At 41.3% G+C, this 24,793-nt stretch overlaps 1 protein-coding gene across 1 annotated transcript in view; it reads left to right on the forward strand.

The window, feature by feature from the left end:
* The first annotated feature begins 4,903 nt into the window (after window positions 1-4,903).
* LOC126162231 (limbic system-associated membrane protein-like) overlaps window positions 4,904-24,793 on the forward strand; it is a 272,229-nt gene continuing 252,339 nt past the window's right edge. The window contains exon 1 of the mRNA XM_049918600.1: window positions 4,904-4,991. Within this exon, the coding sequence (XP_049774557.1) occupies window positions 4,904-4,991 (88 nt within the window). The remainder of the gene's footprint in view (window positions 4,992-24,793) is intronic.

A 24,793-nucleotide genomic window follows, 5' to 3' on the forward strand; every position in this document is an offset into this window, starting at 1 on the left:
TGCATCAACCACAATGTGAGAATGGGCTTTTCAGTGAGACAATAACTTTAGCAGCGTGTTTCGAGGCCAAAGATCATGGCACATGCCACACGACAATCAGTTACTGGCAAAATTAAAAATTTCTTCGGAGTTGAGATGAAACTGCAGGGAGAAATTCGTCAGAGATGCAGAGAAGTATGGAAGCAAATACGTGTGAAATATGATAAATATATGTGAAGTATATACAGAGCGAACCACAATTCCATAGACAAACTTTCATAGGTTGTTGTGGGATACCTTCTGTATTTAGGAATGAGGGACCGACGGTCTCTGACAGCTTGTTACAGAGTAAAAATGTAATTATGATTTATTCGGGTTGTTACCGTTACGATCGCAGGTTCGAACCCTGCCTCGGGCATGGATGTGTGTGATGTCCTTAGGTTAGTTAGGTTTAAGTGGTTCTAAGTTCTAGGGGACTGATGACGTCAGATGTTAAGTCCCATAACGCTCAGAGCCATTTGAACCATATTCGATTTGTTACCGCAATCATCCTTGTTTCTGTGAGAATACCTTCACAACAGTGAAGAAGCATGTAATATGCAATAACGGAAATGTACAACACACAACACAGCGCAAAGCAAAAACCCTGAGATGCAAAAGTGTTGTGATGCGGTTGCCTTCGGTGCGGGTTCTCGGCTGGCAAAGTGTCGTTGTACGGCTTTTCCATTGCATTCATAGAATACGTACACGAGCTGCATGTCGGCCAATTATTCACTAGTAAAACTATCCATAGTGCTGCTGCGTATCACTGTTAACACACGACTATCACTACCGGATGACAACAACCTAAAAAGAGCCGAGCGTCGCTGAATACAAACCTGAGGTCAACGGGTTAAAGTTGGCACTGCCGTTGTCACGGGCAAGTACCACAAACGAATGGAAACGAGACACACAGCACATACTGTCCACTTTTACATTGTTGTACACTGTTTTCACTGTGGTACAGATAGAAAGCTGACTGAAGGAAGAAACCAAACGAAATGCAACAATTCTGTAACGAGCTGCCAGAGAGCGTGAGTCCCTTATACCAAAATACTCAAAATACTGAATTACCTCTGTAAGTTAGTCGGTAGAGTTCTGGTTCACCATGTACATGTCTATGAAATACGAGGGGCGTTCGATGAGTAACGCAACACTTCTTTCTCTGAAAGCAGGTTGGTTTTATTCAGGATTCCATACACCATATTATTCCGCACTCTTTTGGCTACAAAACCCTGTTTTCCAACATAATCTCCGTTCAAAGTGACGGCCTTACGCCGTCTTACTTGGAGGACCCGTACTCCCGCATGATACCACTCTACTGGTCGACGTTGGAGCCAATGTCTCGCTGCTTCAATAACCTCACCATCATGTACGTACTCCCTCCCGCGGAGTGCATCCTTTGTTGGGTCAAACTACTGGAGGTCGGAAGGTGCGAGATCCGGGCTACAGAGCGGATGAGGAACGACACTACAGTGAAGTTTTGAGAGCTCTTCTCGCGTGCACCGACTTGTGTGAGACCTTGCGTTGTCGTGCAGAAGGGGAAGCTCGTTTGCATTATGTTGGCGAGGAAGGCGCTGAAGTCGTTTCTTCAGTTTCCGGAGGGTAGTACACCACATTACAGAATTGATCGTTGGAGCATGAGAGAGCCACGCGGGATTAGCCGAGCGGTCTTGGGCGCTGCAGTCATAGACTGTGCGGCTGGTCCCGGCGGAGGTTCGAGTCCTCCCTCGGGCACGGGTGTGTGTGTTTGTCCGTAGGGTAATTTAGGTTAAGTAGTGTGTAAGCTTAGGGACTGATGACCTTAGCAGTTAAGTCCCATAAGATTTCACACACATTTTTTGAACCATGAGAGAGGACATGAAACAGAATACCTTCTATAAAGTCCCAGAAGACCGTCACTGTGACTTTACCGGCTGAGGGTGCGGTTTTGAACTTTTTTCTTGGGACGACAGTTGGTGTGGCACCACTCCATGGATAGCCATTTGTTTCGAGTTTGAAATGGTGAACCACGTTTCGTCGACTGTGACGATGTTCCACAAAAAATTCTCACGATCACCCGAGTAACGCGCAAGCAGCTCCACACAGATGGTCTATCGTTTCTGTTTATGGCTGTTTCCTGCGGGCACACACTGAGTACCCCAACTGGTGGACGAGTGCGTCAGCGCTACCAGGAGAGACGTCCAGTCCAACAGCGAGGTGTCTCAGTGTGAACAGTCGATCACCTCGGATGAGAGTGTCCGCACGTTCCAAATCTGCAAGAGTCACAGCTGTGTGCGACCGGCTGGCGCACGGACGACCGGACAGGTTTGCGTGACCTTGTTGCGATGATGACAGACGACTCGCCTCAATGATTCAAAGTGATTTCGTTCTCTGCCAGGTCTCCGTAGACATTTAGCAAGTGCCTATGAATATCTGCGATGCTCTGGTTTTCCGCCAAAAGGAACTCAATGACAGCTCTCTGGTTAGAACGCTCTTCCGTTACAGACGCCATTTTGACAGCTTCGTATAGCGCCGACATCTATTGTAGTAGTAGTAGTAGCTTTATTCATCCGTAGATCTCTTTTTACAAGGATATAGGACATGTCAAACTATTTACAAGTTTAGATCAATTTAAAATAAGCTAATTCGTATACACATATATTTACAGACTTCTAGTTAGAGACAATCATTGGATTTACTCCTGGTATATAATACGTTTTTTTACAAATAACTTATTAAATAATGTAACGTCACATTGTTTCATAACACTTCACTCACTGCACACACACACACACACACACACACACACACACACACACTCGTGGTCTCTGGGCCATTTTCTGTACCGCAACTTCCCACTTGTTATCGTGAAAAACTGAGTCAGCATCCCTCCATAATGAGTGAGATGTTGAGCTCAGAAAGAGGATGAGGTGTTAGTATTGTGCTATGCATAGCTTGGGGGTAAGTATTTCTAGAAAAGAAAAAAAAAACATAAAGTGAAGGTGTTATGTGGAATGTTGGATATTTTATAATCATTATTATTATTATTTATTTGTATAACATTTTTTATCAAACCCCTATTCTGTTTTAGCTAAGTAATCCTTCAATGTAAAAAATGTACATAACAAGTACTTTTTAGCTGCCTTTTTAAATAAGTGTATTTTGGCAATTCCTTTAACCTTTTTTGGTAATTTATTGTACAGTTTTATTCCCTGGTAGAAAATGCTGTTTTGAGTTTTATGTTTATTTTTTCTTGGTAAATGTGAGTTGAGTCTATCTCTTGTTGCATGGTCACGGATAGAGCTGTTTGTGTAGTAATTACCAATGTTATTTTTGATGTGTACAACTGACTGGTAAATGTATTCGCATGGAGCAGTTAAAATCCCCAGTCCTCTGAACAGATCTTTACAATGAGCTCGACTAGTATTTTTGGTTATTATTCTTATGGCTCTTTTCTGGAGTCTGAAAATGGTGTTCATATTTTGTGCATTTGTTCCCCAAAAAAGAATACCATAGCTAAGAACTGAGTGTACATATGAATAATATGTAACTAAAAGACACTGCATGTTACACACTGATGACAGGATTGATGATAGGATGATTGGAACTTCATGACACTATACGGGCTGAAGCAGGAATATTCCACTATGTCCCACAACAAATTTCGCACTTTTTCAACCGAAATTGGCAGAGAAAAAAAATGTGTTGCATTGCTTATGGCAGGCTCATCCAAGAATTGCGCCCGGCGGGCGCAAGGCAGTGTAGTTCAGCGCCCCGTCCGCGACCGTGTGTCGCTAGTGTCGGCATAGGAGCTGCGGAGCGAGTGAGACCGCACAACACTGCGCTGCGCTGGACTGTCCCACAGTCAGATCCAACGTAAACAAAATAACAGAGGAAGCGCACCTCTCTAAAAGAGCTCTATGAGGGGTAAAACAAGCAAAACGTTACTGTTTAGGTAACAACTAGTGTTCGTGTGGCAGAATTACTACACAAAGCCTTAGAAAACATTATCCAAAACAAGAATCGAAGAACATCTTAGTTGTTTTCTGGTCCACAGGTTCATTCTATTCGTACTGCACATGGACACTCGTCATTATGTACAATATGCGTCTTCTGAAAAATATATCAGTATCTTAAATGAACTAGAGTCATAAATATTCTATTTTAGAAATAATTTTATGTAAGGGGTATAGAGTCTCATTCTTACTGTTAGCAATTACAAGTAAATATTTTTTGTTATACTTCGGCCTACATCTTTTTGTATACCTTTTCAGAGTTTAGAAATCGGACCCTTAATTTGCTGTTTTGCACGTAATAATTTTAACCGACAAAGTTTGAATACTTATTAAAAAATAGAATTAAGGTTATAAAGCTCTTCAATTCTTACAGTCGACATTGTTAAAGAAGACAATTACGTACGAAGCGCGCGTACAGCGGCAGGGCGAGGCTCGGCGGGCGGTCCGCACGGCCAGCTGAGCGGCACGGCTCTGCCACTGCAACAACAAACGAATTGGCCCGGGGCGCTGGCCGCGGGCGATCGCGGGCGCTAGCGCCCCAGGGGCACAGTTCGCACGAGCCTGGCTTATGGAATGCCTCTCGTATATGTGACATGCGTACGCGGACGGAACCCTGGGCGAAAAGCTAGTACATAGTAAAAGGCTTACAATTAAGGGCGTTTGCGTACACTTATGCGTTTTTTTTTCTAAGTTTATGTGAGGGAGTTAGTCGTGAGCCACGGTGGAACCTGCTGTGGTGATCGCAGACTGCGTGCCCCGCCAGCTGTGGCGGGCGACGCGGCCGCCGAGCGAGCAGTGCTCGCCGCTGCCCCCGCGCGACCCCCGTGACGTCACGAGCGGGTGCCGCTCCGGCATAAAGCGTGGCGGCGCGCAGTGCGGCCGCAGACATGGACGCGGGCGCTGCAGCCGCCGACACCGCCACGGGCCGCCCGGCGCCGCCGCTTCGACTGCTGCTGGTCGCGCTGCTCCTCTCTGGTGAGTCGAGGCCCCGGCGCCGCTTAGAGGCACGCGGTCACAGTCGTTGTCTGGGTAAAAAAATTCCGGACAAGTGCGAGTAGAATTCGGGCTCCTCGGTTTCCGTACAAACGTACCGATGTATACTCATCTTTCATGCATCCCGGGAATCGCGAATCTCGACGAATTTTGCCTGTTATCGATAATCGAGAGTGGCAAGATATACGTCTGCTACTGAGAAAAAAGCGTCTTAACAAACGGAGAAACAGTCGAGAAACAAATGATAAAAAATATTTTTTTCGCGTGATGCAATTAAAAATTTCGTTTCCTTTCCTTTGTTTGCACTGTGAATCCTTACCTTTTGCCAAATTTCATGTTCCTAGGTCAATAGGCAGTATCCTGTAAATTTTGATGAGTGACACGTTTGTTTGTGTGGCCATCCTCCGCAGTAAGAATATAAATACTTGTTTTGCAAATCAAACTGCCTTTTCCTGCTGCTATTTATTTTATTTAATCCATACGCGTTTGGCCTTCTGCTGTTTTAAGGCATTATCAGTGGGATCTATAATGATACAGTTTTGTTAGTTATAGATTATCAAACAGTTCACTTCGCGATTTTTTGTAAAAAATGTAATTACTTACTAATTACAGTAGAAGGCGAAACGCAGTTTGATTTGCAAAACAAGTATTTGATGAGTGAGTTTGCTAGTATAAGATACGTGGCATACGCTGACAAGCCAAAACATTATGACCATTTCCCACCGCGAGGTTGGATGTCGCCTGGTGGCGTTGCGGGAAGGTGGCACGGCAAAGAAAGTAGGCAAGTGGATCGAAGACGGACGGGAAATCATTTTTGTGACAGCACGGGTCCGAGATGGGGAAATTTACTGACGTAAGCGACTTTGACAAAGGTCATATTATTATTATCACACAGAGTGAAGGAGTATCTCTAAAACGGCATCGCTGGTCGAATGTTCACATGCTATTACAGTGAGCATCCATGGAAAGTGGTAGAACGACAGTGAAACTACTACTGGACAATAAGTGGCCGGAGGTCCAACACTCTTCACAGAAGGTGGGATTTGGAGGCTTGCACGCTCTGTAAAGCAGGGTGGCTGGGGATGTGTGGCATCTCTGCCGAAAGAGTACACGGTTAATTGTCGAACATGGGGCTCCGCAGCAGACCACCGCTACATGTTCACGTGTTGGCCCAACGACGTCGTCAGTTACGATTACAGCGGACAAGGAATCGTCGAGATTGGGCCGTGAGCTTATGGGAACGTATCGCCTCGTCGGATGAATCACGTTTTTGCTACATCAGGTCGACGGTCGTTTCCACAAAAGGCGTCGTCCACGCGAGCGGCGGTTCGAAATGCGCATCGCGCCAAGGACGCAGGCTGGTGGCAGCAGTTGTAAGTAGGCTGTTTATGTTTTCTTATTGGCAACGTTACGTAGCGCTCTGTATGAAAATCACTGGCTGTGCTGTGTGCAGTCTGTGGCTAGTTTGCATTGTTGTCTGCCATTGTAGTGTTGGGCAGCTGGACGTGAACAGCGCGTAGCGTTGCGCAGTTGGAGGTGAGCCGCCAGCAGTGGTGGATGTGAGGACAGAGATGGCGGAGTTTTGAAATTTGCAATACTGGATATCATGAACTGCTGTATATATTATGACTTTTGATGACTGTTAAGGTAAATACATTGTTTGTTCTCTATTAAAATCTTTCATTTGCTAACTATGCCTATCAGTAGTTAGTGCCTTCAGTAGTTTGAATCTTTTATTTAGCTGGCAGTAGTGACGCTCGCTGTATTGCAGTAGTTCGAGTAACGAAGATTTTTGGTGAGATAAGTGATTTGTGAAACGTATAGGTTAATGTTAGTCAGGGCCATTCTTTCGTAGGGATTTTTGAAAGTCAGATTGCGTTGCGCTAAAAATATTGTGTGTCAGTTTAAGCACAGTCTTGTAGAATTTTTCTAAGGGGACATTTCACAGTGTTATGCTACGGGAGGCGTTCTGCTGCACTCGCATGGGACCTGTGGTAGTAATCGAAGACACGCTGACAGCGGGGGACCATCTGCACCCCTTCACGCTTGCCGGCCAGAGTGGCCGAGCGGGTCTAGGCGCTACAGTCTGGAACTGCGTGACCGCTACGGTCGCAGGTTCGAATCCTGCCTCGGGCATGGATGTGTGTGATGTCCTTAGGTTAGTTAGGTTTAAGTAGTTCTAAGTTCTAGGGGACTGATGACCTCAGAAGTTAAGTCCCATAGTGCTCGGAGCCATTTGAACCATCTGCACCCCTTCACGCTTGATGTCTTCTCTGCCGACGATGTCATCTTCCAACAGGTTCATTGTCCGTGTCTCAGTGCCTCAAGCGTGCTGCAGTGATTAACCCTCCGTCACTCCCGAGGATGACACTCGTCATCCACATTACTTTCCCTCTCAATTTTGTCTGACAGGGCAGGACTGAGATCGCGCCATTTTCAGTACCTTTCTGTTAACTCTTCAGCAGTTAGCTCCAATCATTGTTCGCTTTCACTTACGAAAGATACATTGTTTTTGAAACATTATTATAGTCTGGAGGACACCAGTCATCCACGCGAGCTCTGCTGCCATAATCTGAAACAAAGTAAGTCTGTATTATTACTTTATTGCTTTCCTACTCAATCGATCTTTCATGTGCGTAAATTTGAACTTATTGAAACTGACTGCAGTTACCTTCCGTGTTACCTAGTACTCTCTTTATTTTTAGATTGTTGAAGAAATGTCAAAAGCAAAAAAAAAAAAAAAATTCGGACAGAGTTTAGTAGAGAATGGTTAAATGAGCTGAGTGATGAAGATGCTCACAGTGATAGCGCTGACTCAGAGACTGACGACTGTGTTCATGAAAGCTGTCTTGATTCAGGAACAGAACGAGATATGCCAGAGAATGATGAATATGAGTCACAGGAAGAAGTAACTCAGGAGGATACATTTCTTTTAGGGGAAGATGGAATAACTAAATGGAGGAAAAATAAATATCCTACCATTGTTAGAAGCAGATCTTGTAATATTATTACGCATTTGCCTGGACCAAAAAATAAGCTCGTATAAAAAAGACAGGAATAGAAATTCTGAATTTGTTCTTAGATGAAAACATAATAAGCATTATCGCAACATACACAAATATATCAATCAGTGAAGTTCACGGTAACTTCTCTAGGGAAAGGGATGCTAAAGAAACAGATGCGATAGAGATCAGAGCTTTCATTGGTTTGTTATATCTGTCTGGATCTTTGAGATGTTCTAGGAAGAGTATATCGAAATACTGCGATAACTCAAAGGCAAACTGACTTGAATCATGTTATTTATGCATAAGTGAAAACCGATTAAGGTTTCTGTTGAGATGTCTTAGGTCTGATAATATCCGTGATAGAGGTGTTCGCAGAGAGACTGGCAAGTCGGCTCCTATCAGAGAGGTACTTGAACCTTTCACGAACAATTGACAAAAATTGTTTCACCTAGTGAATATCTTACTGTTGACGAACAGCTTTTGGCATTTAGAGGAAACTGCCCATTCCATTCAGGCAGTATATCCATAGCAACCAGCAAAGTATGGGTTTAAAGTGTTTGCTTTGGTTGATGTAAAAACATCTTACACTTTGAATTTAGAACCGTACGTCAGTAAGCAACCAGAGGGACCATGTAATGCCAGTAATTCAGCTGAAGATATTGTTTTTCGAATGGTCTAACTGTTTCAGACGTTAGAATATATTATACTATGTACGAATGTTAAATGTATTATATTTAGATTTAATAAAAAATCGTAAAATCAGTCATAAAGATCGTTCAAAGTTTACAAATAGACCGCTTGCTTTGTGGATGATACCTGTCATTCGCGCGAGTGACAATGACACGAATTTTCGCGAGAGTAACGGAGGGTTAAAGAATCATGATATTTCACTCACTTTGATGTCTTGGCCACCAAATTCGCTTCATGTGGATCCAATGGAACCCATTCGGTTCGCTATCAGGCGCCATCATCACGTACACAAACCAGCGGCCCGCTGTTTAGGGAAATTACATAAGATGTGCGTGGACATCTGGTACGTCGTACCTCCACAAATATACCACCAAACTATCGAATCCATGATACGCAGAATCGGTGACGTATTGCGTTCCAAAGATGGACCAAGTTACTAAGCAGTGGTCAAAATGTTTTGGCTCGTTAGTGTAAATGGCCGTATGTTTTAGTTTCATAAGCTTAAATTTTGTACACCGACAAGAGATCGTAGACCTTAGTACGCGGCATAAATTTAAATTGAGAAAAAGAGTTCTTAAGGGTGGGATAGACAGACAGACAAACGGAGGTACAGCAAAGAGATTTCGAACTTAAAAAAAAATGCGGGTAACAAGTAGTACTAACAGTGTGACTGGCTGGACTGCCAGCGCAGTATGGAACACAGCTTGCTTCATTTATACACGACATTTTGCAAACAATAGATGTGAGTAAAATCGTAGACTCCGTCTTCGTAGATTTCCGTAAGGCATTCAGTACTGTGCCATATCGCGACCAGCAATCAAGATACAACCCCACGGAGTATCATAGCAGATCTTTCATTGGCTCGAGAAATATTTGACTAACAGAAATCGCTACGGTATACTAGACGGCAAATGTTCCACACGAAAAAAATCAATGTCGGGTGTGTCCAAAGAAGGCGTAATAGGGTTTCCGCTATTCTAAAGATACGTAAACGACTTATTAGACAGGATCAGCAGCACTGTAAGACTGTTCGCTGACGATACTGTTGTGTACAGGGAAGTATCGTCACTGGACGATCGTCAGGAGTTGCAGAAAGGCGTGCACAAAATTTCCACTTGGTTCAATGAATGGCTGCTCTCCTTAAATGTGGATAAACGTAAGATAATGCCTATAAGGAATGGAAAGGACCAGATAGTATCTGATTACAAGATTAATGGTGAGCGTATTGAGCAGGTTACATCTTGCGACTATTTAGTGGTAATACTAAAAACCAGTATGAAATAGGACGATCACGTAAAGAATCAACGTTAGGAAAGGCGAATGGAAGAGTTAGATTTGCTGGAAGAGTTCTGCAAAATGCTATGCATCTTGAAAGCACCCCCTGCCCAATAACACACTACCGTCTTAATATTTAAAAATAAGTATGCAAGATAATTCGCTTTTGAATTTAAATGTTGAAGTAAACATTAATAGTTCATAACACCTTCTAGCCTCAAAGCTGTTATGGCGTATTTTATTTTCACGGGTAAAATGGTCGTTAAAAATTAATCTCGAATTAAATTTCATATTCGTCTTTCAGCGATGTTCTCCGCAGAAAAACGCCGCGTTGTTTACCGATGGATGGCTTGAAATTAATACGAAAGGAAACATTTAGTTGTTTCTTAATTGACCTTTATTTTTGTACGCGCCTTGGTCGACTTCGGTAGCATATCCGCACAAAAGTAAGTTAAAATTCAAGCAAAGTCACATTTTTCAACATAATAGGAGGCCACATTCATAAAAAGTTTTACATTTATACACCAAACGCCAGCGCAAAGAACTAACGGCTATGCAAAGAACTAGGGAACTCCCTCTACCTAATGCGAACTAAAAGCTGTAATATGGCACACTTTTTACAAGAATTTATAAATTATGTTTAAGTACCAGAACCTTAGAGATACCGTGTCATTTAGAATATTTTTGTTACATCCAGTTTCTCCACAAATGTCAATTTAATTGCTATATATGTTTTGTTGTGTAGAAAAATCAAATGGCTAAAACAGTGACAAGAGTTGTTTTAAGCACTTTTTACAATTTTATGTTCGGAAATTCCGGAAATTTCGTTAGCATATTTCATTTATTTGATTTTACTTCAAATAAACATATTTTTAGAGGAGTCAACTACATTTTCATAACGAAAAGTTACGTATTTAACTAATGCCTAATAAATTGTGGTGTTGAACGATTTAAATAAAATCTCATGGCAGCGCAAGATTTGATGACATTACCTAAACAAATTAAATGATGGAAAGTTTCAGTGTTTTTGTCGTGTATTTATCTACAAAATTATCTCCTCTCTTATACATCTCCATTTTGACGTGACATTAATAGGATGACCAAATTTGTGGAATATTATTTTTACGTGTTATGACTGGCAGGGATGTTATCATTAACCATCAACAGTAAATAAAATTATTGTTGTTGTATATGCTCCAATATATCATGCACTTCATCGAAAGACATATATTGTACCTAACAAAACTGAAACGTTATCAAACACTTCAGAACCAGAGGTGGTATCGATGCTCTCCATTTAGTAAGCTGTCCTAAACATTGTTACATTTCTTGTAAAGGAAAACACATTTAACAAACTAGTACGACCGGTTGTAGAAGATTGTTCCAGTGGTTGGAGCCCTTAGCAAGTAGGAACAACAACAAACTTGGAACGAATTCAAAGACGTGCTAATGTGATCGTTACAGGATAATACAGCTCATATAAGTTTAGCAGAAATTCCCGGGAAACTGAGATGAGAATACTTGGAAGAAATACAACGTAGTCCTTTCTAAACCCTGTTGGGCAAACATTTAGAGACCCTGTATTTACAGACGACTGTGCTACCATCGCGCTGTCAACCATCGTATATCTTGCGCAGGGATCGTGAGAACAAAGGCAGTCATTCCTCCCTCGTTCAGTGCACCTATGGAACAAGAAATAAAATCGATAACAATAAAACGATGTGCGCTCCCATATGCACTGTACCGTGGCGACTTTCGGAACATACAAGGTGATTCAGCCGTAGCTACCTATGGCTTTAAGCAACCAGCAACGCCTTAAAAAAGCACCTGTAAGATTTTCATATTCTCTCGTTCACTAGCCGCAAGCTATTAGCCCTACAGAAAAATAAGCAAGACCGGTTTTTTAAGAAATTTAACTTAGTTATATTTTGTACAGGGATATGTTAGTGCTGGAGGCCATGGTTTTCGAGTTATTCATGAAGAAAAGCTTGTTTGAAGGTCACTTTGTTCTTGAATAGCTCGAATAGTTTGCACGTAGTTAGTGAGAGAATAAGAGAATCTCGCACGTGGTTTTTGAAGGCATTGCGTGTTAAATATAACCCATAGACAGGGACAGTTGAATCGCACTTTGTACATAGATGCTTTGGATAAAACTGGCTGTTACAGCAGTTCAGCACCAACCTACCTGTGTTGCGGTTGACAGCTGTAGCGGTTTTGAGATGTGCGCTTCTCATCGTTTTGCTATGATCACTTATGACGTCACTTTGACTGCAGCGTAATTATCGGATTTTTGCCACATTCGTCGTTATATACCAAATACATGGATTTTTACTGTGTAGTAAATAACTGTGGCTATTTCGATGTCAGTGATTTTGGTAAGCCACCACCAAATTTTGTTGTTTGCTGTAAATCGAACAGATGGTGATTCAATGCACAGCACATGATTTTGCTGGCAGTTTAATGTTGCACTTCTGGCAAAAGTGGACTATACTTTGTAGTTTGCTGTAAATCCAACACTTGACATTTCCGTGTATACCCTTTGATTTCTGTCCATTCTGAGTAATCACGCTTTGCTGTAGGTGTGTGGTATTGTGATATATTGCAGTAAGTCGTGGAAATATCGTAAATAAATACTTGTTAAAGTCTTTCAGAACCAATAGAAAGACTGGAACAGAAACAAATCTGAGAATAGTGGAACAGACGGAAGTATTGAATACCTAGCGCGCTGTAGGTAACTTTACACAAATTTAATCAAAGATTAAAAAAGTAACGAGTTAAAATTATGGCAGAGAGGCATCATTCCAGAGATATCAAAAGTGTACGCTCAAGCGTTCTTACTAGCAGAGCTCCAAATGTCCATCAACAATTCAACTTTTGCTCGGCAGTACTACTTGCTAGCGTATATTTCACCTTATACGTGGCATAACGCAAGCGAACGCATATTTGTCTGTATCAGTCACTGGTTATACGTGTTCTGATGCCTCACCATTTTGCGATAGTTATCACAAAAGATTGCTCGTTTAGTCTGGATTCTAGACAGAATCATTTCTCTGAGGCTTTACACACTAAACTAGATCTTCAGTCCTGTTTCTCAAACCTACGAAATTTCCGCAGAGTTAGTATTTCTTCAGTTTATTCACTGTAGCGCAAGAATTCAATCCGTTAGCATAGTCACCCACGTAAGTATCGCGTCCGTCCCTCTGTATTTTGTTGGCCGCCGCCTTGCTCAACTGTAACGTTTGCAAAACATTTCTGTCTTTTTTTTTTGGTGTACCTGTCACCAGTCCTCCTCTTCGTCCTCAATAACTTTACTGGCATTAACAGTTAGCCGTAGAGCTCATCAACGAATACATTTCCGCAATTAATTTTTATGCTTACACAGCTCATGACAAGTTGCATTTTTTTCATCCGAACCTTTGGTGTTAACTGATAATGTATTTAAGTTCGTTGCTGTTACAGTCAATACTACAGTCTGCTTCATCTATTAATAATTTCATAGAAATGTAGTCTCTTTCTAAGAGTTGTTGCACAATTGAGGCTATTTTCCCAATAAATGACACGTTGACAGTCATCTAAACTACATAAAAAGATACGAGATATAGAATTCAAATACCAGCCACTGAAAACATGCAATGTTTAAATAACTTTATTGTCCATGATAATGACGGGTTTCGAATTGACACATTATTTTCAGCTAGCTATACATCTATGAAATCAGTTTGAATTTACAGACATGTCTTGTAACATTTTGTTATCATAGTGCCGTACAGTGAATAATTTTGTTTCGTAATTTAAGTTGGAAATGAAAATGAAGCTAAAAGCTCCTCACAAGAAAATATATTACAGTAAATCTGTGATTGATCCGCTTACATTATAGCCGTCTTAGGCTTTGCGACTCTCTCTGTTAATGTGTAACACTGACAGGCACTAGGTTTATGCGAATCATTTATTATAACACTTCCCTGCTTCGTGAACACGATCACAAAATGCTTCGATTTAAGTAAGTGATGAAAGTGCAAGATGAATCCTGTGATTCATTGCACGCGGTTGAAGGGACATCGCATATTAAGCAGATACCATATCGTATAATAAATTAATACCACGACTCAAAAAGAGTCTGCATGTGAGTAATACAATGATGAAACAGTGCAAAGTGCTCACAGTGTTAACTCGAGGTGTTTCAGGTACAGGCAGACGAAGAAGACAATATAACCCATGAAATATGGGTTTTTAAACTCCGCCTTCTGCAAAGCACGGTGCTTTTCTTTTTCTATTTACACAAACACGTTTTGACACGTATTTGTGATCTTGCATGTATCTCAATTTATTATTGTAAAAATGTAAATGTTTATCGCTGTTTTTTTATTTTAGGTCTACACGTGTATTTTTTATTTTGTTATGATTGCTCACCTGGAAGAACACTAACTGCGAAAGTAGAATTGTACAAGTCGACTTGTTTTTATGTCTTTTTATGGTTCGATAGCATGCGATTTGCAAAGTAGTCGAAATAAAGTGCTTAGAGAAACATTAATTTTGAAATACTTTTTCGAGAGGGCTACTGTTGCAGATCCTGTACTTAAGTTTTCCATTCGTCTGCGTAGCTTTGATGTGTTGTTTTTTTCCTTTTTCTGTCCTAATTACATGCACTAGTTTGACGTTTTCACGCGTCACTTTCGTCTGTCGTCACATCTTTTCTTAGATAAAAACGTGATTTCTACAACTCTGGCTTGTGTTTTCTCTTCTCTTGTAATTATATACCTTGTTTTTCGCACTTTCTTTGACATCAGTTTGACATGTTGTCACACATTTTTTTACATAAGAACTAGATTTGGGACGACACTTACGTTGTCATACACTTCGAGAGACGCTATGTTATTGTGGCCGCTCATTTGTTCATGGTTTTTCTCCTGTCCAGTGTGACGCTAGTTGTACATGTTTGGGTGTTGTGTGTTGTCCTTAGGTTAGTTAGGTTTAAGTAGTTCTAAGTTCTAGGTCACTGATGACCATAGATGTTAAGTCCCATAGTGCTCAGAGCCATTTGAACCATTTTTGTACATGTTTGGTGCGACTTTCTTCAGAGGTTCTGCTGAGGGAAAAATTTATTTGATTTGTATCTGTGTGTGTGTGTGTGTGTGTGTGTGTGTGTGTGTGTGTGTGTGTGTATGAGTGAGAGGGAAAGAGAGAGAGAGAGAGAGAGAGAGAGAGAGAGAGAGAGAAGGGGGGAGGTGGTTGAGAGGCGGGTGTTTTTGGATAATCCACAGTGTTTGATATACCGTATCTCAGTACCACAAGTCAAAGTGGTAATACCACCACCACCTAGACAGAAATACACATCCCGTTTCAGCGACATTGGTAGCTTAGTTCCGAAAACTGTGCTCACTTTGCGCAGAGCATGCCGCATAAGTTTCATTCTTCTGTTTATTTCTTTTCTTGTCCATACAGTCGTGGTCTTCAACAGCTCTAGACACAAAAACCCATTAACTATGAGTTATATGGCTTAATTTGTTCTATATTAGTTTCGATATGTAGATTATACTTCACTCTAGTCTTATTGTGTTTTCAAGTCTACTTTCAAACTTGCTTTATAAGTAAAAAGTTCTCGGGCTTACAGATGCGTCAAGTAGCTTAAATGCCACGAACTTTCCACCAAGTACCCCTTCACCATTATCAGGTGCAGTGACAATGGCCGAAGGGGTCTCGGTTGAAAGCGCGCGGCATTTTAGCCACTTGACGCGACTGAAAGCTCGAGAACTTTTTATTGAACGTAACCGCCGCGAGACAGCAGTTCTACTCTGTTCTATTCATCTGTTGTTGATGTTTATCTGCGCTAGTGGCAATCAGTTCACAGTCATTAGCAGAACGAGATTAGGACACATATTTTCCACTTAGGTGTATGCCTTTTTTCTCCCAGATAAAGGGTCTGAAAACTACCTACATGGCCGTTGAGAATTGTTTCGGTAATATGGAATTCCGATGCCTGATTATTCTCTCAATATTGAATTTCCTTCTACCGTGATCAGTTCTCAGGGAAGCTGTAACATCATCGTATATTCTCTGTATTACACAACTATAAGTTGAATCTATGCAGGGGTTGTACCCGTCACAAATTCTGCTTAATTATCAATATTGATCTCCATATTTGCGATTCCCCCGAAGAAGAACCGGCGACTTTACACCGAATCAACAGATGATGCCATCTTTTTAGCGTGACTGCCTTTAGAGAGCAGGTGACATTAATAACAGTAGTGTATGGATACAGAACACAATACCAGACAAAAAGAGTAAAACACTCAGAAGATAAGGTCGGACGCCGAAGTAACTTCGTACATGTACGCATCATTGGTGGGTATGTAAATGATTACAGTATCAGTTCTCTGTGACACGTAGAACAGCCACTCAACTAGTGTCGTCACCAGACCTGGTAGAGTAGGTATATAAGGTGCCTGAACAGGGTCAGATGTTGAGTGATCACTGTTAAGTACACGGAGATGCCGCATACTCGTTTGAGGCAGCGTTATCATCAACTGACAGAGTTTGAAAGGGGACTCATAGTGGGTCATTGCTTTGTAGGCTGATCGAGTCGTACAATACCTAGGTTTGTGGAGCATTGTGATGCGACAGTGGTCCGATGTTGGACTGCATCGGAACCTGAGGGAAAGCTTACTCGTCGGGAAGTTTCCGGTCGACCAAGTCTGTCCACCGCAAGCGAGGCTCAACGTATCGTGCACTAAGTATGAGAAAGAAGACGTAGATTTCTCGTCAGATGAGTATGGGATAATATCGACACCAGCTGGAAATTGTATAACAGGAGAAGGATTCGTTATGAATAGTGATAGGGTTATTCTCATCAGAATCGACAGCAAACCAACATCGACAGTGATAGTTCAGCTATACATGTCGATGTCGCAGGCAGAAGATGAAGAGACAGGGAAAGTGTATGAGGATATTGAAGGGGTAATTCAGTACGTAAATGAAGATGAAAATCTAATAGTTATGGGGGATTGGAATGTGGCTGTAGGGAAAGGAGCAGAAGAAAAGATTACTGGAGAATATGGGCTTGGTAATAGACATGGGAGAAGAGAGAGACTAATTGAACTCTGCAATAAATTTCAGATGGTAATTGCAAGTATTCTGTTCCATAATTGCTAGAGGAGGAGTGATACTTGGAAAATGCGGGAGATTCAGGAAGATTTCAGTTAGATTACGTCATGGTCAGACAGAGATTCCGAAATCAGAGATTGGATTGTAAGGCGTAGCCAGGGGCAGATATGGACACAGATCACAATTTAGTAGCGATGAAGTGTATTCTGAAGTTTAAAAGACTAGTCACGAAGAATGAATGGGCAAAGAAGTGGGATACAGAAGTACTAAGGAATGAAGTGGTAAGCTTGAAGTTCTCTGAGGCTTTAGATATTGCGATAATGAACAGCTTAGTAGGCAGTTCAGTTGAAGAGGACTGGACATCTCTAAAAAGGGCAATCACATAAGTTGAAGAGGAAAACGTGGGTACAAGGAAGGTAACTGTGAAGAAACCTCGGGTTAACAGAAGAAATACTTCAGTTGATCGACGAAATAAAGAAGTAAAAAATGTTCAGGGAAATTCAGGAATACAGAAATAAAAGTCGCTTAGGGATGAAATAAATCGGAAGTGTAGAGAAGCTGCATGAAAAATGTGAAGAAATTGAGAAAGAAGTGATTGGCGGAAGGACTTACGTGCATATAAAAAAGTCAAAACAACCTTGGGTGATATTAAATGCAAGGGTGGTAATGTTAAGAGTGCAATGGGAATTTCACTGTTAAATGCAGAGGAGAAAGCGGATAGGTGGAAAGAATACAGTGAAGGCCTCTATGAGGGGGAAGATTTGCCTGATGACGTGACAGAAGAGGGAACAGGAGTCGATAGGGAAGAGTTAGGGGATCCAGTATTAGAATCAGAATTTGGAAGAGGTTTATAAGACTTAAAATCAAATAAGGCAGAAGGGATAGATAACATTCCAACGGAATTTCTAAAATCGTTAAGTGAAGTGGCAACAATCAGTTATCCACACTGGTGTGTAGAGCGTATGAGACTGACGCTATACCATCAGACTCTCGGAAAAGCATCATCCACACAATTCCCAAGATTGCAAGAGCCAACGAGTGCGAGAATTATCGCAAAATCACCTTAACAGCTCATGCACACAAGTCTCAGAATATATACAGAAGAATGGGAAAGAAATTGAGGATCTGTTATATAACGATCCGTTTGGCTTTGGAAAAGATAAAGGCACCAGTGAGGCAGTTCTGACGTTGCGGTTGATAATGGAAGCAAGATTGAAGAAAAATCGAGATACGTTCATAGGATTTGTCGACCTGCAAAAAGCATTCGACAAGATTAAATGGTGCAAGATGTTCGAAATTCTGAGAAAAATAGGGGTAAGCTATAGGAAAAGATGGGTAATATACAATATGTACAAGAGCCAAGAGCGAGTAATAAGATTGGACGAGCAAGAATGAAGTGCACGGATTAAGAAGGGTTTAAGACACGGATGTAGTCTTTCGCCTCTACTGTTCAATCCGTACATCGAAGAAGCAGAGATGTAAATTAAAGAAAGGTTCATGAGTGGGACTGAAATTCAAGGAGAAGGAATATCAATGATACGATTCGCTGATGACGTTGCTATCCTGAGTAAAAGTGAAGAAGAATTACAAGAACTGCTGAACGGAATGAACAGTCTGAGTACAGAAAGACGAAAGTAATGAGAAGTAGCAGAGATCAGAACAGTGAGAAACTTAACATCATAATTGGTGGTCACGAAGTAAATGAATTTAAGGAGTTCTGCTACCTAGGCACAAAATAAACCTTGATGGACGGAGCAATTGGGTCTTAAAAATAGATTACCACTGGCAAAAAGGGCAATCCTTGCCAAGAGATGTCTACTAGTATCAAATATAGGTCTTAATTTGACGAAGAAATTTCTGAGAATATATGTGTGGAGCACAGCATTATATGGCAGTGAGACATGGACTGTGGGGAAACTGGAACAGGAGAGAATAGAAGCCATTTGAGGTGTGGTGGTACAGAAGAACGTTGAAAATTAGGTGGGCTGATAAAGTAAAGAATAAGGAAATACTTCGCAGAATCGGTAATGGGTAACACTGACAAGAAGAAGGGACGGGATGATAGGATATCTGTTAACACATCACGGAATAATTTCCATTGTACTAGAGAGAGCTTTAGAGGGTTGATACTATAGAGGAATACAGAGATTGGGACACATTCAACAAATAATTGAGGACGTAGGTTGTAATTGCTGCTCTGAGATGAAAAGATTTGCATAGTAGTGGGATTCGTGGCGGGCCGCACCAAACCAATAAAAAGCCTGTTGACTCAAAAAAAGCTCTTCACATCTGGGCCTGCTACCTGAGAACCATTAATGGACTCCTTGCAACATACGGTGTCATCCCGAGCCTTTGGTTGGACACTAGTAGCAGTCGGACTAAGGAATTACCCAACATGCGTAAATTGCCATTAACACTACAGCACAAACAGCTACATCTGGAGTGGTACCGGGAAGCATGGGCTGCTATTGAATGGTGGCGCATTGTATTAGCGATTCTGGTATGATTTTTTTTTTCTTTAGTAATTTAATTGAAAGCTTTGTTGCTTTGGTAAAAATAAAATTGGTTCTTTTTGTCGTGACAGAATAAATTACTATTAATCACACCAGATTTGTCGGAGAACAGCAGCAACATGTGTAATTGATCCAGCTTTAAGAAATTCTATTACCTTTTAGCGGAAAATTCGTGCGGTACTCTCCGACGTTAGAAAAGCCGTGGTGTTCAGTTCGGAGCAGGAGGCGGCTGTCTTTTCTCATTCGCGATATCGAAAATTCTAAAAAATGAACAGAATTTTTTTTTCGGAGGAAGATCGCGCGGAGAAAACAGACAGAAGTTGCATGAAAGAAACCTAAGGGACCAACTAATTGGATTTGTACGAACATATAAACGGAACTGAAAGAACTTGGAATAAATACTATAACGATGTCGTCACGACAGCCTCCTGTTCCGACAGAACACACGCTGGATCATAAGCTGCATAAATCTTTTAAACAGAAAAGATTATCACAAGTATAATTAATGAAAATAAGGTTGAGAGATTTTCTTTGAAATTAAATAAACTTCAAGGCTTCAAGTATTATATTATGAAACGGAGACTTACATTAACATGGCCACCCATTGTGGCGGTGGAGCGAATTTTCATGATACACATTCTCGCTTGTTTGTGGCTACATATATTTTTAGTCACTTAAACTCTTAAATTTACAATAAAATGATTATATCAGTATGGAGCACAATACTTTTGCGTCCGACTCGCAACACATTCACAGAAGAACAGCTAGAGAGCGGCGCGGCTCCCTGCAGAAGTAAAAATTGGCAATTGTTATTTTTGAAACATAGGTGCATCATTTTTTTACTGATCGATAGCAGCGTATAACAGTTTATAGCTATCGTGATATTCTGCGCTTTTCAGGAGCGCGGCAAAGATATCTGGTTACAACATTCATTGGTATATGTTAAAAGTTCGCACATACTGCCGCGAATACAGAAAAAAAATTTTACATGTTAAAAATCGCAGTGATAAAGGCTGTAATGTCACACGATGAATAACCTTTCTGCACCATCTCGGATAACCATCGTCGGTGAGTACATCGGCGACCTGGGGAGGGCTCCCATTCTTCCTATGTTATGGAGAGGCACAGCGATGCTGGTCATGGTGTGGACAGTCAACAAGTCACGCCTGGCAGTGGTTGAGAGAAGTCTGATGGCATAGCGGTACGTCACTGGCAGCCTGCGTACTCATACGACGGTATCACTGTGCTACTCGTGATTATCAACGGGACAGTGCTCATCCACGCATGACACATGTCTCTAAGAAAAGTCTTCGTGCTGATGAGGTACTCCCGGGCCAGCAAGGTCCCCAGATCTGCTCCCCCGATAGAACGCGCGTGGGGCAAGCTAGGAAATCAATTACATCCAGGATATCAAGGGCTACTTACAATAGCTGTGGGTCAGCTTGCCTCAGAAGATGACACAATGGTCTTAGGGAACAATTCCCAAACGAATCAGTGCATGCGTTCAGCCCAGCGGTGGCGTAACGTCATAGTGATGAGTGCGCCCACACTGCTGAGTTCTAGGTAATTTGACTCGAATTTTGTAACCACTGCAATAACATTACATACTTGCTCAACCCGTGAAGTTTCATTTCGTTTCGTCCTCCTCCTCCTCCTCCTCTTCCTCTTCTGGTTGCTTCACTGTTACGGTCGGGCAGTGCAGTCCTCCAGAGACGTGTGTTCGTCTGTGCTCGCTCTCGTACATCCGCGGCTGGCTGCTTCTAATTACTTCCGGCTAGTTCGTGCAGATAATCCACAACGCCTGCTGTAAATGGACAGCACCTTCAAGTCATAACTGAGAATCTCTGATCGCCTGATACCCTGACACGGCAGGCGACAACCGTGTCATTCTGTACGCCTGTCGTCGAAATAATTTTCAAATACGCAACAATAAATACAGGAAAGATACTGTTAGTTCATACATTGAAGTGCCAAAGAAACTGGTAAAGGCATACGGCGCTGTGGTCGACAACGCCTGTATAAGACAAAAAGTGTCTGGTGGAGTTGTTAAATCGGTTACTGCTGCTACAATGGCAGGTTATCAAGATTTAAGTGAGCTGGAACGTGGTGTTACACTTGGAGCACGAGCGATGGGACACAGCATCTACAAGGTAGCGATGAAGTGGGGATTTTCCCGTACGACAATTTCACGAGTGTGTACAGTCCGCCGCTCGTGGTCTCGCGGTAGCGTTCTCGCTTCTCAAAAACAGGGTCCCTCTAACCACCAATCTAATGCCGAAGCGGCTCAATATTAATCCAATCAGCTCATATGTAAATACCCCACTGGGTGCTGAGAAATCAGGTCTATTACACATCAGCTAGTGTGGCTATTGTACATATCAGCTAGTATGGCAGGCCTCAACCAGTTAACTAAATGTAGAGCAACATCATACTTTTCCACTGCCATACGCTTTCATTACTTTTTCTTCTTGAGTAGCACATAACACACCTTTTTGTGACACTTTTCTTCTCAGCTGGGATTATGTGTATCAGGAAATGAGCTCATGTTTTTGCGTGAAGTCTAGTGGGGGAGGTACTCGCTGATGGTCGCCTGAAAACAGAGTACCCAGGTATCTGTGCACTCCATAGCAGTTGATGTGCAGTGTTGGTCTTGAAGATCTTGTGATACACAGTGATGGGGGTTAAAATGAATCACTGAAAGATGAATCACTTACTTCGGTATCACAGTTGAAAACGCTAGCAACAAGCGTCTGTAAACCATCTCCTTCATCAGCACGAATTACTCTCTTCGCCATGCTGGCTGTCGACCAAGATTAGCAACCGCGTGCCACGCTTGGCCTGTTAGCCAGAAAATGAACTCCGTCCACTCATGGACTGCCATTTGCTATCTGACCTCGTCTTACGATTTAAATGTCATACCAACTTCATGCGACTCCAGCTCTTCATTAGATGAGACAGAGTTAATAAATTGCTCTTACATGGCGTGCGACAAAGCAGTTGTTCTACGTCCTGTTGAAAACTTAAAGTTTCGAATTGTTCTTGCGTTTGTAAAAGTCAGAGCTCCGACATATCCAGGTATGTGATTCCTGTAATTCTCTCTTTCAAAAGAAACAATGGAACTTTTTTTAAAACAGGTTTGGGAGGTGAAGGTGCAAAACGCGTGAAGGTTGGGAGTGTGTCTCTGCTCGACTATTGTACGTGGTTTCTGTGTTCCCCATATTATTTACGCTGTAGCGGTTTGCTTCTCTACTTAAATTAGCCTCATCATTGAATACTACACGTGGAAGTTGTTACATTTCATCTCCACACTCAGAACGAAACAATAAAATTCTACACATCGTTCTTTAAGTAAAGAGCAGATGAATCCATGGGGTATTCGTGTTAGGAAATGTTCTCCCAACGCCTCGAATCATCGCTAGCCTACACAAATAAAATCTGCGTTAAGGACCCTAAAGCGCTGCGAGGCGAATGATTACAACACCAACGAGCAATTTTACGAAGCATGGACGATACCGAGTAGGCGTTGCAGCAGGAACTACCCATGCATGGGCTTTCCATTTTACATCGGACGAAATATGACAAAACTGACCTCGCCTTTTCTTAAATTATTAATAATTTATACATGTGCAAATTACGGTGGCAGAAAACAACTTCCATAAAGTTGTCCCTTCAATGTTTTTCGAGGTAAAATTCGGTAAAGTTTGTGTTATTTTCCGAACGCGACAATTTGACTGCAGTGTAATTCAAGAATCTCATATCAGATTTCAGTGAACTACGATTAATTCTGAAGCTGAATCTCTGTTGTTGTTAGAGGTATGTAACAATAACATAACAATAATCAACACAATTTTTAAAAACCTTTTATACATGTGTTAAACTAAACACAATTTTCTCGAAGATTAGACTTACATAGGATAGAACCATTTTTTTATTACACATTGGTTTCAGTTATATGGAGTCCTTTGTCTGAATCATGGGAAAAATAATTAAATAATAAATAATTAAGCTCAGGCTGTCGCGAAGTATAGACAGCAGCCGTTCGACAACGGCTCTATCATGATTCATGGGCGCTGTTGGTCTTTGTATTTAGTTTTTTATTTTTTAACATTTCTCCGTTGAAGATACTATAAAAAGTTTACTAACATTGTTTTTAAACCAAATAATGAACACAGTGGCACACATTTTTATTCCATTTAAAGTTTTTTCAGAAAAAATATGAAACATAATGAAAACTACATTAAATTTAAGGTGTAAAAACACCCTACGAATGCTACCTAAAACTATACAATATTGTCTTCATTCTGAATTTTATTTGAGAATTCTTCTTTGAATAGTTTCTGCGTTACGGGTCTCAGACTAGTGTAATTTTATTAAATTATTGCAGTCTTGACCCTTAAAAAATCGGGAAGCAATTGTGTATCACAGGTTAACAGCTTGAATAACTAATCTACTTTTGGTGACAAAAAATTGAACCCCACAAAAAAATCCATGGTTTTCTGCTGTCGCCGCGCGGTTAGAGGTGCCATGTTACGGATTGCGCTGTCCCTGCCGCCGGAGATTCGATTCCTCCCTCGGGCATGGGTCTGTGTGTGTTATCCTTAGCCTACGTTAGTTTAAGTTGAGCGTAAGTGTAGGGACCGATGACCTCAGCATTTGATCCCTTAGGAATTCACACACATTTGAACATTTTGAACAGGAGTCACAAAATCTTTACTGAATCACATCTAACAGGAGATGTTTTTGATACCACAAGAAAATTGACTTCATTACGATTAAACAATACGAACATTAAACTGTTAAGACGAGGACTCGCCTCTGATGATAAATCAAAGAACTTATGCATATATGAGAAAGCTAAATATATATACAATGCAATACTTATTTTATTCTTTAGATGCGTTGTTAGTTTATTTTTGTCGATAGTCTTCCTGTGAAGATGGTCGCTACGGCCGAAGCCGGTATAAAATACAGAATAAATTTATGTAGCTGATGGCAAACATTCAGTTCTTCAAATTTATGACAGCTGTATCGAGCCACCCCACTCAACTGTTAGTAAAGATAAAAGCTTTGTAAAGATAAAGATCATTCATTATAAAGTAGTCCACTGGTTACGGTATTTTACTAGCGTTCGAGAGGAGCAGGGTTTAATCCCTTTGCGTCATTGTCTGTATTTCGGTGTTAAAGTTTTTATTTCTGATAT

The sequence above is a fragment of the Schistocerca cancellata genome, chromosome 2 (assembly GCF_023864275.1).
Source record: "Schistocerca cancellata isolate TAMUIC-IGC-003103 chromosome 2, iqSchCanc2.1, whole genome shotgun sequence".
NCBI classification, from domain to species: Eukaryota; Metazoa; Arthropoda; class Insecta; order Orthoptera; family Acrididae; genus Schistocerca; species Schistocerca cancellata.